This window comes from Camelus bactrianus, chromosome 1, assembly GCF_048773025.1.
Source record: "Camelus bactrianus isolate YW-2024 breed Bactrian camel chromosome 1, ASM4877302v1, whole genome shotgun sequence".
Classification (NCBI taxonomy): Eukaryota; Metazoa; Chordata; class Mammalia; order Artiodactyla; family Camelidae; genus Camelus; species Camelus bactrianus.
In genome coordinates, this window is record NC_133539.1 from 56,834,370 (window position 1) to 56,849,326 (window position 14,957).

The 14,957-nt window shown below is 35.7% G+C and overlaps 1 protein-coding gene across 1 annotated transcript in view; it reads right to left on the minus strand.

The window, feature by feature from the left end:
- The window catches only part of RABL3 (RAB, member of RAS oncogene family like 3), a 32,510-nt gene that overhangs the window by 15,020 nt on the left and 2,533 nt on the right, over positions 1-14,957 (minus strand). Inside the window, exons 2-3 of the mRNA XM_010970867.3 lie at positions 11,828-11,919; positions 1,055-1,184 (exon numbers count right to left, since the gene is read on the minus strand). Of these exons, the coding sequence (XP_010969169.1) occupies positions 1,055-1,184; positions 11,828-11,919 (222 nt within the window). The remainder of the gene's footprint in view (positions 1-1,054; positions 1,185-11,827; positions 11,920-14,957) is intronic.

The window sequence follows — 14,957 nt, forward strand, 5'->3', positions numbered from 1 at the left end:
TAATGTCAATGTCTTAGGCTGTATTTTTTATTTATGAATATTTTGTTTCTTTAATTAGGTTGTGACACTTTCAGATAGAATTCTGAGCTAAACAGGACATAGGTCTGAACAAACACAACTCATTCTGTATTCTATAGTATTTATCAAATGGCAAGAAACTTCTTTACTTTTTGTAGCATCTACAGCACTTTATGATATGGGATAAGATATTGAAAGAGGAATATAAGTAATGAAGATGATACTGAATAATCACAATGATTACTTAATACTGAATGAGACCTAACCATAGTACAAATGAATCCCAATTAATAGCCAAGCATCCACCAGAGAGGAAGGGGAGAGATGCCAAATCTTTTGGTACATCAAACAGAAGTTTAAATTGTATTTCATAGTAAAAAAAGGTAAATAATGAGTTAAGAAAAGAAAAGAAGATAAAAAAAAAAACTCTATAGGTAAATTACAGGTATCAGCAGTTTAATCCCTTGACACAGAGTGGACACTATGAACTGCAATCACATCCTATTACACACCTCCATCTGGCAGTATGCTCCAGGTATTCAAAGATCTGTAACTGGATGAAGTTTCTGCACCCTGAAAAAACTCTTGGGCAGCTTTCTATAATTACATAGGACTCTCTCTAAGGAGCAGATGAAAGAAATCTCTGTATCTCCTTGACATCTGGCTTAGACTGTGGGACTCCTAATGGCTCTATTGTATGTACTCAGTTGACTGACTAAACAGCACTCCCAGGGGACAGTGTTTTGGAAAGTTCCGTGTTTTATTTTAAGTACTCAAAATATAATTTTATTTCTCAATATTTAGTTTATGACAATAATATAAATAGAAACACTCAGAAGAAGCAAATATTTAATGTTCTGAATTACATGGTTAGAGTCTAGAAACACAAACTGGAATGTCATATGCAGATGTAAACTAAGAGTTGTGAGTACATTAGATCTTTCTCAGATTAAGAGACCAGCATTCACAGCATTCTGTATCAGATGACCTGTCCTCCAAGATCATTAATATATGGTAAAAGTAAAAAATGCTTTACCATTTACAGAGTTGTAGAAAACTGCTCTTGTGCTTTTCACACTGCTGGCACTGCCCACAGAGCCTCCAACATCCCATAATTCTATATAGTAGGTCTTCTCTTCTGGTGTTCCTTCTTTGTAGTCATGAACCTAGCAAATAAATCCATCAAAATAATTACTATAGCCACTAAGAAAACTGGTAAGCACCCTCATTCCAGTTTAAAGTATTGGACATTCCATATCAGCATCTTACCCTCTGGCTCTCTAATCTGTCTTTGTAGCTTCCTCCCTCTAATACTCCAACTCTAATAATAATCTTTGATCCCATAGGTCACTATAGTTCATTAGATTAGAACACCTTTCAAAGTACCCCCTTCTACTTCCAAATCCTCACTTCCTTCCTAACTAAGCATAAATTCCACTCTTTGCCATTTCAGTCACTCGTTTACCTCTCTCACACAGTATTCATCTGACAAAATTCCAGCCCTGATTATATCAATTCTGTGTCTGTAACCTAGCTAGGTAAACATAATGCCCAGAAAAATAAACATTCAAGCTGACTGGATTCATTTTAAATTCAAGTCTACCTTTGGAGCTGTCCTTCAATCAGTTCCATAGTCCATTTCCTCTTTTCCTTTCCTAGATAACTGTTTCACACTCTCACCTCTTTGTGAAATTTCTAATATCTCTTCCCTATCCTCAAGCACAGGTAATGACCTTGCTTCTGGAGACAGAAGCAATCAGAAGAGAATGTCTACAACCTGCTCTTTCCTTATCTGTCCACCTCCCTGCATCTGTACCCATATAATCTGCTTTCCCTCCAGCTATTATAAACTGTCAGTGTCCCTAAGGCCAAAACCCCTTCTTATACATGAAATCCCATCTCTTCTTTCTTATCAAAGAGATAGCTCTATCAAATCTTCCTTCTATCATCAAATTTTCCCTCTCTGTTGGATAAGTCCCACCAGCATACAAACATGCTATAATTTTTCCCACCTTAAAATAACCATCTCTTGACCCCATGTTTTCCTCCAGCTACCATACCACTTCTCTATTCCCTGGAGGGCAAAAGCCCTCCAAAGAGTTGTCTGTTCTCAACTGTCTCTAATTCTTTTCCTTATATTCTCTTTTGAACTCATTCCTGCCACACCTTTTGCCCCAATCACCCCACTGAAATATTCCTTATCAAGGTCACCAATGGCTTCCACATTGCTAAATCCAGTGATCAATGAACACTTTTCATCTTACTCTACCATCTGATAAAACTAATCACTCCTCTGTCTTTCAATACTTTCTTCACTTAACTTATAGGATATCACTCTCCTGCTCTTCTTCCCACCTCATTGGCTAATCCTTTTCAATCTCCATTTGGATTGTCCTTATCCCTCTAACTTGTAATTGTTAGGGTCTTCCAAGGTTTAGTTCATGGATCTTTTCTCTATCAACACTTATTCTGTTGACACTTTCATCTAACTTTATGATTTAAAATGTTATAATTATGTTGATAAACTCCAAATTTACATCCATCCTGGACCAGTACCTTGAACTTTAGACTACCATATCCACTGGACTACAATTTGGACATCTAATAGGAACCTCAAATTTAACATATCTAAAAATAATATTCCAATCTTCCTCCCAAACCTTTTCTTCTCCCAGTTTTCTCTGACTCAGTAAAAGGCAAGTCTAGCCTTTGAGTTACTTGAAGGGCCAAAAAGTTGAGTGATACTTAACTCTTCTCCTACTGCATATCTGATTTGTCAGCAAATCCTATTCCTTTTGCCTTAAAAACGTATCCCAAAACCCACTTCCCACCATTTCCACTATTACCATCTTCAAAGCCCTTATCCATCTCTTTGTCTCAATTAAGGTAACCATCTCATAACCGATCTCCCCACTAGAGCCTCACCCTACTCAGTACCTCTCTACCCCCATTTGTTTTCCATACAAATAAGTAATCTTTTTAAAATGCAAGTTAGATCATATCCTTCTTCAATTCAAAACCCTCCAATGACCTTCTTTCTCAGAGTAAACTCCAAAATCTCTCCCTTTCTCATGGTCTAGACTCTATAAGCATTTATTGCCTGTGCTATATTACTATTTGGAAACAAAATCTGATATATAGCAACCTTATCTATTAGAATACAGCTAAGAGCCAGATTATAGTATAGTGGTTCAGAGGTGTACATCAGAATCTTCCAAGAATTTTTTTTTAAGAAAAACACATGTCAACAAAAGCAAAAAATAAACAAGTGGGACTACATCACAATAAGAGCTTCTACACAGCAAAGGAAACCAGCAGCAAAGAGAAAAGACATCCTGTGGAATGGGATAAAATATTTACAAATATTTGATAAGGGGTTAGTATCCAAAATATATAAAGAAATCATACAATTCAATAGCAAAAAAACAAACAATCCAATTTAAAAATGGGCACAGGAACTGACTAGACATTTTTTTCAAAGAAGACATACAAACGTTTGGCCAACAAATACATGAAAAGGTCCTCAATATCACTATCAGCAGGGAAATGCAAATCAAAAGTACAATGAAATAGCACCTCATACCTGTTAATATGGCTGATATCAAAAAGACAAGAGATAACAAGTGTTGGCGAGGATGTGGAGAAAGACAACCCTTAAGCACTGTTGGTGGGAATGTAAATTGGTTTGGCCACTACGGAAACAGAATAGAGGTTCCTCAAAAAGTTAAAAACAGGACTACCATATGATCCAGCAATCCCACTTCTGAGTATATATCCAAAGGAAACGAAAACAGGATGCTGAAGAGATATGTGCACTCCCATGTTCTGTGCACAAAAGCCAAGATATGAAAGCAATTCAAGTGTCCATCAATGGATGAATAGAGAAGATGTGATTATATATATATAGGAATATTATTCAGCCATTAGAAAAAGGGAAATCCTGCCATTTGCAACAACATGGTTAGAACTAGAAGGAAGTATACTAAGTAAAATAAGCGAGACAGAGAAAAAAATACTGCATGCTATCATTTATATGGAATCTAAATAGAAAGTCAAACTCATAGAAACAAAACAGAAAAACAGTTGTGAGGAATTGGGGGGGATGGGGGAAATGGGGAGAAGTTGGTAAAAAGGTACAAATTTTCACTCATAAGATGAATAAGGTCTGAGGATCTTAATGTATGATATGGTGACTATAGTTGAAAACACTCTATTGTATAATTAAAACATGCTGAGAGAAGTTGAATGTTCTCACCAAATGAATAAATAAATGAACATGTGAGGTGATGGATGCACTAATTAACTGGATGGGAGGAATCTTTTCATAATATATAAGAATACAGTAAATCATTATGATATACACCTTAAATATTTTACTTATCTGTCAACAATATCTCAATTAAGCTGAAATAAAAGTCCTTTTAAAAAATATACATGCCAGACTTACTGAATCAGTAACTTTGGGATCCAGTCCTTGGCATGCATAATTTGGAGCAATTTTCCACTATTTTGCTGTAACCCCTAGTTAAGAACTTGATTTTATAGAATGGAACTATTTGGTATCAGGAGGCCTAGACTATATTCCTTGATTGCTACTGATTATCCCTGATATCTTTGAGTCTTAGTTTCTTTGCTTATAAAATGAAGGAGTTGTATTATGTATATTAAATGGCTTTGAAATGAGAAAAAGCAAGATAGCTGAGTAGTTAAAATAGATGTCATAAAATGCACATTCTATTTTTAACAGAATGCTTCCCACTTTTTACTTATTCATATTTTTTCGTCCAAATCTTTTTGTCCAAGGAAAAGTTTAAGTAAATAAGATCTTCTACAGACAGTCACACTGACATTGAGAGAAAACAATTATCAGACTGGCAACAAAGAAGACAGGACAGAAAAACGGGTATTGCAAAATCACAGCAGTTGGGGACAACTGTGGATAATAAAAAGTAATCCTGTACACTGTGATAAAAGGTATCACTGTTTTGCCATATGGTATAAATAACTGATAATATGTGATCATGCTAAATCATCAATAAAAATGTTAAAACTATATGAATTTTGTTTACAAAAGCAGGGAGATGTATAATGTTATCTAGATTTCCAAGCAAAATCATTGAAATGAACAATACAAGGTGTTATAAAGAGTCAGTTACCTGTTATCAAAAAGCTCAACCACTTTATTGAAACTTTGCTGATCCTGCCCCCCTTTCCCTGGCTCCAAAATCAGCCAGGGCACGATAGGTACTCCTCCTATTTACTCCCATAACATCCTGCACAGTTCTATCATTTCACTAACCACACTGTCTTACTTATCTACTGATATCTATTTTATTAGACTCTGAGCTTAAGGGCAGGGACCATGTACTATTCATCTTTGCAGGCCCAGAAAATAGCATAATACTTTGCACATATTAGATGCTTGGATATTTTTGTTTAAATCAAGGAATAAATTCAAGATATCTCATCCTCCAAGGTCTTATTATGTTTAGTTCACTATTTTACTGAATTCCAGTGCTTCTCAAGCACAGTTCTGAGGGTGAACTAAATCAGAACCAATAGAAGGGCTTGGGAAAAAAATATAGATTTCTGGACAACTCCTGAAGCTTCTGGGGTAGGGCTCAAAAATCTGTATTTTTAAAGAAAGATCTCTAGGTGATTCTGATGCATAATTCAGTTTGGTAACCATTTTAGTATATCACTTTTTTCTCTAAAATTATTTCAAATGTCTAATGTTGCCTCCTCTAAAAGACTGTAACCCCTCCCAGAATAGCCATTATGTAATATAATTTCCAGGTCGCATGACCTCTTCGCCTTACAATGTACCAAGTCTGTTAGACAGCTCCCTTCTGACTACACATGCTCCCAAGCCAGACTGACCCACTTATCTGTACTTTTCTTTACCACAAAATTCCATAATCAAATCTTTTCATGTTTCCTTCCAGAATTAGAAGAGACGATGCCTTTCTTCCTTTCCAAACTGCTCAATTAATACTAAGTTTAAGTTAATTTAAATGTAATGAGTCCTAAGAACTTTAAACCGTGGCTTGTAGCTTGTAGCTATGACATTATATCTTTTATGAGTGAGTGATCTCCAAGGGAAAGCTTGACATTATAACAAGGATTGCTCTTGACACAATAAGTGGTACCTGGGTGCTATACTAAGATCCCAACATGATGGGAGGTAATGCCAAACTGAAAGAAATGTGGTTTATATTTAAATCAGGTCATCAAGGATCTGATACGTAAAGTCATTACAGACTTAGAGCTATACAAGGAAGGATTTTCTCAACAGGTAGCAACAGTATGAGCTGATCATCAAATGGGAAAAGGAACCACACTATCACTTCAGTACTTCTCATTTACTCACCTCTTGACTTTTTACTGGAAACCAAATTAAGACTATACAGGAGGTTTTGTCTCATTTGAAGAGTTTATTCTTTGTAATTTTTAAAAAGTAGAAACAAACTAGTTTTTTTTTCTTTAGTCCTTTACCTCATTAGTAAGGAAGATGATACACATAGGAAAGAGGAGTGGATGCTGTAGATGTTTCCTAGTAAGTTTAATTTAGTATGTGTGCCTGCAGAATTATTATTAAAGACAGGCAGGAAGGTAGGAGGTCTTAGGGGAGGGTTCAGAGAAAAGAAAGAAGGATAGAAAAAGTCAATGAGAGTGCAACAGGGGAGCAGGAATTGAATTTATCTCATTCACTGCTGTACTTCCAATTCTTTGCAGTGTCTGATACCCAGTAGGTATCAGTTATCTTCTTTTCCCTTCAGCCAAACTCATTTCCTCTATATAAAAAAAAAAACAAAAAAACAAAAAAAACCCTTCACTTTCCCCTTCTTTTCTGTACCCACTTGCTTCTTTATTTAACCTTTAAATTTTGTGAAAGGTTGATTTAAACCTGTCTCTTTCCTCTCTGCCTACTTTTATCATTTGGTTTCTGCCACTAACATTCCACTGCACTTTCAAGTCAGCACTAACTTCATCATCACCAAATTCAACTTCTTCCCCTCTCAGTCTCTATATCTCTATATTATTTCATACTAAAAGTCAGTCCCTCCTATGAAATTCTCATCTCTCTTTTGCTCTTGTGGTATTTCATCACCTTGGCTATCCCTCCTAATTCTCTGAGCAATCTTTCTCTGACCCCTCTTTTCATAGTCAACTCTCTAAATATACCCCAAGGCTCTCCCTCAGCTCTTCTCTTTCTAAATTTTTCTTTTTGAAGAACTCATCAGCTCTCATGGTTCAGGATTACCCCTGTACAGATGATTCCAACTCAGAATTCTCTCTTGAGCTTCAGCACCCCAAATGCTTTCTAGACAGTTTCAGCTGGATAGCTCACAGATATCTGCCTTCCTCATGTTCAGAGCTGAATTTATGATCATTTCCTTCTCTTTCACCTGTAATATATGTCCTCTTTCCTAAGGAATAGTCCATTTGTCCATTGCCAGCTCGTTCAATCATTAGCATCCAGTATAATTTTCCATTCTGTACAAGCACCTTACTTTCTCTCCTCAACTGCTATAACACTTATGTTCTATATCAGTGTGATCCCACAGAACTTTCTATGATGATGGAAATGTCCAGTATAGTAACCACCAGCAATGTGTGTCTATTGAGCATTTGAAATATGGCTAGTTCAACTGAGGAAATAAATTTTTAATTTTAGTTCATTTGAATGTAAATTGCTGCAACAGGCCAGTGGTTACTGTATTTAACAGCATTAGAATATCTTTTTCTCAATACCATTCTGGAACAAGAGGCAGTGCAGAGTAGTGATCAAGAACACAGGCTCTTGAACCAGACTGTCTAGGTTTGAATTCCACCTCCATCACTTACTAGCCTTGTGATCTTGGACAAATCATTGAACACTTCTGTGCCTCAGATGCTTCATGTGCCAAACAGGAAAACTAACAGCACCGACCGCAAGGGGTTGTAAACATTAAATGACTTAGTATATAACATAGATGCTGAGTCAAAGTAAGCACTAAAAAAAATTAAAGCCATCATTCATTATTATTGTTATCTCAAAGATCATTTATATAAAAACCTTGTCCCACCTACTAGATCCTACATCATATTCTTAGTGAAGAAGTCTGCCTTTAAAAAAAATTCTCCCCAGTGCTTGCATTGTTATGCTGTCCAAAGAGGAATTCAACAAATATTGATTGTACACAATGTGTAAATTAGAGTTAAAACCCCATTAAAGTGAACTAGAAATGACAAATCGATTTCCTTATTTATAATTTGTGAAAAGATTAAATTCTGTAAGTCTTGCTTTCATAATTAAGAGTAGCCATGCATTTATATTGGTCCCTTTGGACTTAGGGCAACAAAATTAGAACACAGTGATGAATGAAGACTACCACAAAGTAAAACTTTTTTCCCCTTTTCCCTTCAGTTCAGTTACAAATACTCTGTATTACATACTAAATCCAAAATGTTAATAATTACTGAATACAGACTTTATACTTTAAGCTCATTAGCTTCACCCAGCACTTGAAATTAAACAACTACATTATCACCTTTACCATCTATTTTTAGTTGGCTCTTAACATGTGAAATGAGCTAAATGGGGCAACTGTTTTTAAGGGTGTGTATTCATGGATCTCTACTGACTCCAGAGATTCCCTCTCACAGGTTTCAGTAACACAGAAGCTGTAATTGCAACACAAAAGATGCTACAGAAGAAAGTGTTCTTCCAAGTTATTTAGGTAAAGGCTTCAGTAGATTTAATCATTCTTGCTAGAGGTAAGAACTTTCACTTTATTATAATAGTCAAAATGATTTACATGTCTATCAGAACTTTCCTTAAGATTATCACTTAAAAATGCCTTTTACTTACGTTGTCACTCAAGAAATACATTCTTCTCAAAGACAGAGGACAGATCAACCACCCCAATTCAATGAAGAGTAATAAAAGCAAGATCACTTTCAGCCCCACATGCCCTACTCTTCCACAATAATGCAATTCAGGCCAGACTGGCTTTAAAGGAGTCAGTAACACACTCTTTTCAGTAAAATGTTACATTATTACATGACACTTGTCTTCGACTACTGTAGCCTTTATTCCAGTCTCCCTTTGGGCAGTTTTATGTGCTCCCCAATGTTCCCTGGAACTATGGAGGAAGTTCAAAAATCTGCAGTCTTTCAAAAGCTAACTCAAGGGAATTCCAATTTCACTTTCTCCAAAAGCAGTGGTTTCCAAAGGAAACTGCTACTGTTACTTCTAAAACTTGGTCAGTCTTGAGAACTAACTAATCTCATACCGATCTGCTCTCTGGGACTTAACAGAAATACTCCTTGCAGATATAACCCTAAGTTTCCACCTTCATATACAGGGCACTGCTAATATAAAGTCTCTTTTGAAATTTTGCCACCAGCTACACGCAAGAAATTTTACATCCCTGTTATCCTCAGTTACCACACACTGTAACTGATTTCTTGTATTCCATTCCCAAACTGCTTTCTTGTATTCCATTCCCAAACTGCTTTCTACCCATTACTCAACCCCAATTGTTTCCTTCCTCCAAATCTTTCCCTTATTCACCTGGAACCTTACTCCTGGGTAATAAAATTCCATTATATCCTTATCTTCAACCTCACTGTATTAGCTGATGTAAGTCTCTATCCTGAAGACACAACTTCTCCTACTGCTCTCTCATGTGGATGCTGTTCACTCTTCCACATTCTAATTACCCTGGAATTTAAAAATTGGAAATACCTTGAATACTCTCCAAAGCTACTTTCAGTAGAGTATTCCTCTACCCTTATATTTAAAAATGTGTGTTTTCTTCCATATCTAACAATTTGGGAACATGGCAGGCTGAAATGACACAGACAGGTCCCCTCTGATTTCAAATTCATGGAAATACCATTAAAATATTTTTTAAAAATAAAAAGGACAAGCTCAAGAGAAAGAAAAGGAAATTCCCCAGATGCTAGAAATGAGGAAAGAACTTAGAGTGCAAAGTGGGACCTGACCCAGATTCATATACAGCTTCAGGGGTTGGTCCCCGGAGTTTTAGTGCCCATCCAAGAATAGCGATCTGTTTTCCAGCTTTAAAGGAAAGAGTATATGCAGGTGAATGACAAAATACAGGTTTCCTTCGTGAAATGTGGACCCTTGATGAGCAGCCAGTCAGTGAAAGAGAGCAGGAAAAACTGTCCACTGGCTCAGGGAAGCAGGAAAACCTTTTTGTCAGAGACCTTGAGTAGGGATGACAAAGAGATGAAAAGTCAATAAAAAATGGAGACCACAATCAGATATTGGGGGCATTTACATTATCAAGGTGGCATGGAAATTCCATGATGAGAAATTACAATGATCACTGAAATCTCTAGGGCTCTGGCAGCAACAGAAATGGAAAGGCACTGTACCCTCACAACAAACCATACAAGATTTCCAAAGGGAAGAGGGGAAAAAAATCCTGCTGAAGATGCAGGTATTTTCAAAGAATTGCAGATCATAGAAGAGGTACATTCCCATGAAGTAGAGTCAGCATATACATCAAATAGGAAATCTATCACCTACCCAGAAAAAAAAAGAACAATTCAAAAGAAACCATGAAATATTATGTTGAAAATAATGATTAAAATAAAAGGTAAAACCATAATGAAAGATCAGAATATTTTGAACAATTTTGACACTTGAAAAAGAACCAAAAGGAACATCTAGAAATTAAAAATTACAGTTACTGAAATGCAAAACTGAGTGGGTATATTAAAAAACAGATTAGACATAGCTGAAGAGATTCTTAGTTAACTGGAAGGCAGGTATGAGTACACCATCCAGAATACACCAAGGAGAAAGAACAGAAAACATGAAAATGCAATTAAAAGATGAGGAGGACAAAAATACAACAGAAATTCAAAAGAAGATGATAGAGGGAATGAAAGTAGGCAAACAGATAATGGCTAAAAATTTTGAAAAATGAAGACAGACATGAGACACACAACTTCTGAACAAGATGATTAGAAACTAATCCACCCCAGGCATAGGTTAGCAGAACTACAGAACATCAAAGACAAGACAAATTTTTTTCTAAAGCAACTAGAGGGAAGAAATTACCTTAAAAAGGAATAATAATTAGGCTGACAGAAGATTTCTAATCAGCAATATGTCACAGACTGTGGAACAATAGCTTCAAGGAACTGAAGGAAAATAACTCTCAATCTAGCTAGCTACCTCCCTATTTATTTCTTAACTCAATGGAAACAGGTATGCCAGCAGAAGGGGAGCCTTGGACAGGACTAGGCAGAATTAGGAAGACCAACAACATCTGGGAAGATAGTTAATAAAGTGGAAACTGCCCTGTGTTTCCTAAATGTGAGGTGGGACAGATGACCTAGACAGGAAGCTCTAGAAGCTTTTGTCTGCGCACTACAATTCTAGCCAAAAGTTGGCTGTCTTAGTGACAAAGGCTTAGGCAGAATTATTTATGGAGTATGTTAAGTGAATTCTAGATGTATAGCATAGTCATTAAAACTGAAGTTTCTGGCCTCAGACTAAGTGGTATCAAATCTTGACTCTGTTTCTTATGAACAGAATGAATTTGATCAAGTTACTTTACCTTCTCTATGCCTTAATTTTTGCAACTATATGTCAGTTTAAAAGACTAAAAAAGCAAAATAAGTGTTCAACATTTGACATAGTATCTAGCACAGAGTTGGTGCTTAATAAAGCCCAGCTATTATTGTTACTAGCCTTGACTACAGTGCTGTAATTTGATCATTTGATCAGTTTGAAGGAATTATCTTTAATATGACACTGGAAAACTAAAATATAAGAAACACATACTCTGACATCTACTGAGCAGCCCACAGTCCATGATGGATTTCCCAGAACTTGATTTTGGCACAGAAGATGAACTAGTGAAGATTTCCCAACACCTGTAAAAGACACAAGAACTACAGTCATATAAAAGTCATGCTGAAATCTATTATGGCAAAAGGGAGACTGAGTATATGCAGTAATAATGATATGAAAAGCATGGTTATTTAAAGGGTGTTCATGCCACAACCATTTAATAAGCTTTATTAATAAAGATGGTTAAGAATACTGGTTCTCTCAACTTTAGCACCAAAATCCCCTGGAGGGCTTGTGGAAACACAGAATGTGGGGTCTTGCTCCCCAGTCATAACTGAAAGTCTGTACCTCTTAATTCCCTGTACCTATTTCACCCCTCTCTTACTCTTCCTAGCAACTACCAATTAGTCCTCTGCATCTGAGTCTGTTTTCATTTTGTTTTGTTCATTTATTTGCTTTATTTCTTTAGATTCCAAATGTAAGTGATATATAATATTTGTCTTTCTCTGTCTGATTTATTTCCCTTGGCATAATACCTTCTAAATCCATCCATGTTGTTGAAAATGGCAAGATTTCATTCTTTTTATGGCTGAGTAATATTCCACGCACACACATACATTTTCTTTATCCATTCATCTATCTATGGACACATCTTGACTATTGTAAATAATGTGGCAATGAACACAGGGGTGCATACATTTTTTCCAATTAGTGTTTTTGTTTTCTTCAGGTAAATACCCAGAAGTGGAATTGCTGGATCATACATTCAGTAGTTCTATTTTTAATTTTTTGAGGAGCCTCCATACTGCTTTCCATAGTGGCTGCATTAATTTACAATCCCACTAACAGCATGTAAGTATTCCCTTTTCTCCACATCCTCAACAACACTTGTTGTCTTTTTGATGATAGCCATTTCAAAGATGTGAGGTGATATCTCATTGTGGTTTTGCTTTGCATTTCTCTGATAGAGATATTGAGCATCTTTTCATGTGTATGTATTCTTTGGAAAATGGTCTATCAGGTCTTCTGCCCATTTTTAAACTGGATTGTTTTTGATATTGAGTTGTATGAGTTCTTTACATATTTTGGATATCCCCTTATCATGTATGTCATTTGCAAATATCCTCTCCATTCAGTAGGGCAGACTTTCTTTTCTTATAGATTTCCTGGGTTCAGGATACTCAAGTTACTAATGCTGGGGCTAGTATTTGGAGATCTGTATGAAGAGGAAAAGGAATGAGCTATCCCTGCATATTTGTGTGTAGAGTTACTCTTTCAGTTAATACATTTTGGGATTCCATCATGACAAGCATAGTTCGTGAATCTTTATGCATCACTAGTTGTACCATAAATTTAGACCACCTTTTTGTGTGAATTATTGAGTATGGACCTAACACTACTATAAAGTTATATTTACAGACAATCTAGAAAGTACAGAAAAAAGAAGAAAAAAATCACCTGAAGAGCAGTATTGTCAACATGTAGATTTCATTTCATAAGCAGGGTTTTTCTATAAGCAGGTTGTTATTGTGAATATATACAAAATGTACACAGTATACTTAAAACAATGAAATAAAAGTTCATTTGTCTTTTTTTAGATTCAACATATAAGTGATATCATGTGGTATTTTTCTTTCTCTTTCTGGCTTACTTCACTTAGAATGACATTCTCTAGGTCCATCCATGTTGCTGCAAATGACATTTTTATTATTATTTTCTAAGGCTGAGTAGTATTCCATTGTATAAGTATACCACAGCTTCTTTATCCAGTCATCTGTTGATGGATATTTAGGTTGTTTTCATGTCTTGGTTATGGTAAATAGTACTGCTATGAACACTGGGGTGCATGTAGCTTTCTGAATTAAGTTTCCCTCTGGATATATGTCCAGGAGTGGGATTGCTGGATCATATGGTAAGTCTACTTTTAGTCTTTTGAGGAATCTCCATACTGTTTTCCACAGTGGCTGCACCGAACTGCATTCCCACCAACAGTGTAGGAGGGTTCCCTTTTCTCTACACCCTCTCCAGCATTTATTGTTTGTGGACTTTTGAATGATGGCTATTCTGACCAGTGTGACTCAAGTATTGTGCTGTACACCAGAACTGGCACAACACTGTAAACTGACTATACTTCAATAAAAATATATTAAAAAAAGAAAACAATGAAACATAAGCCTTTACTTACACAGCTGGTTTTGTCTGAAATATCCTACCCATTCTCCCCTTCCATTTCCTCTCTCCCGCTGGCCTGGTGAATTAATCTTTCAAGACATAGCATCATTCTAGTTATAAAGACTTTTCTGACTCCATGCAGGTAGAATTAAGCACATCATTCACCATTCTTTGCATCTCCACTGCACACTGTATATTTTCCTAGAAAGTACTTAAAATACACTATCACACTTGCTTGTTTATAGATTTTATTCCATCTGCTAAATTTTAAGTTCTTTGAGGGCTGGGACTGGGTTTTACTCATAGTTTTTATTCCCAGTACTCAGAACAGGGCCTTAGTATTTATTTAATGGCAAAAATTTTCCATGTTATTACAGAATCTTCATAAACATTTTTAATGTCTCCATAGTAGTTCAAAGAGTAGGCACAATGATTTATTTAACCATTTTCTCATTATTAGATATTAGGGTGTTTCAAACATGATGCTAAGAAAAGATCTGTTTAAACTTTTGATTAAAATTTAAAGTATTTTCTTAGTATACCTTCCCAGAAGTGAAATTAATGTGTAAAAGGAGATCAATATTTAAAGTTCTTGATATCTATTGTCAACTTTTATCTTGTTACTCTGCCACCAGCTATATACATAAGCCTGCAGGTCTTGCTTGTTGTACCTCAATAGCATGTAGTTACTTTTTTTGTTAGTTTATAAGACACAAAAAAGTGACATTGTACTTTAGTCTGCATTTCTTTACTTTCTGGTAAAGATACACATAATGATCATCTTTGCTAATCAGTTGTGTCCCTTCTCTATGAATTATCTATTCATTGCTCTACCCATTTATCTATTAGGTTTTAGTGTTATCAATTTACATGACCTCTTTATATATTAGCTGCTCACGTAATTGAGTCAAACATTTTCCCAGATTTCCCTTTCATTAATTTTTTTTTT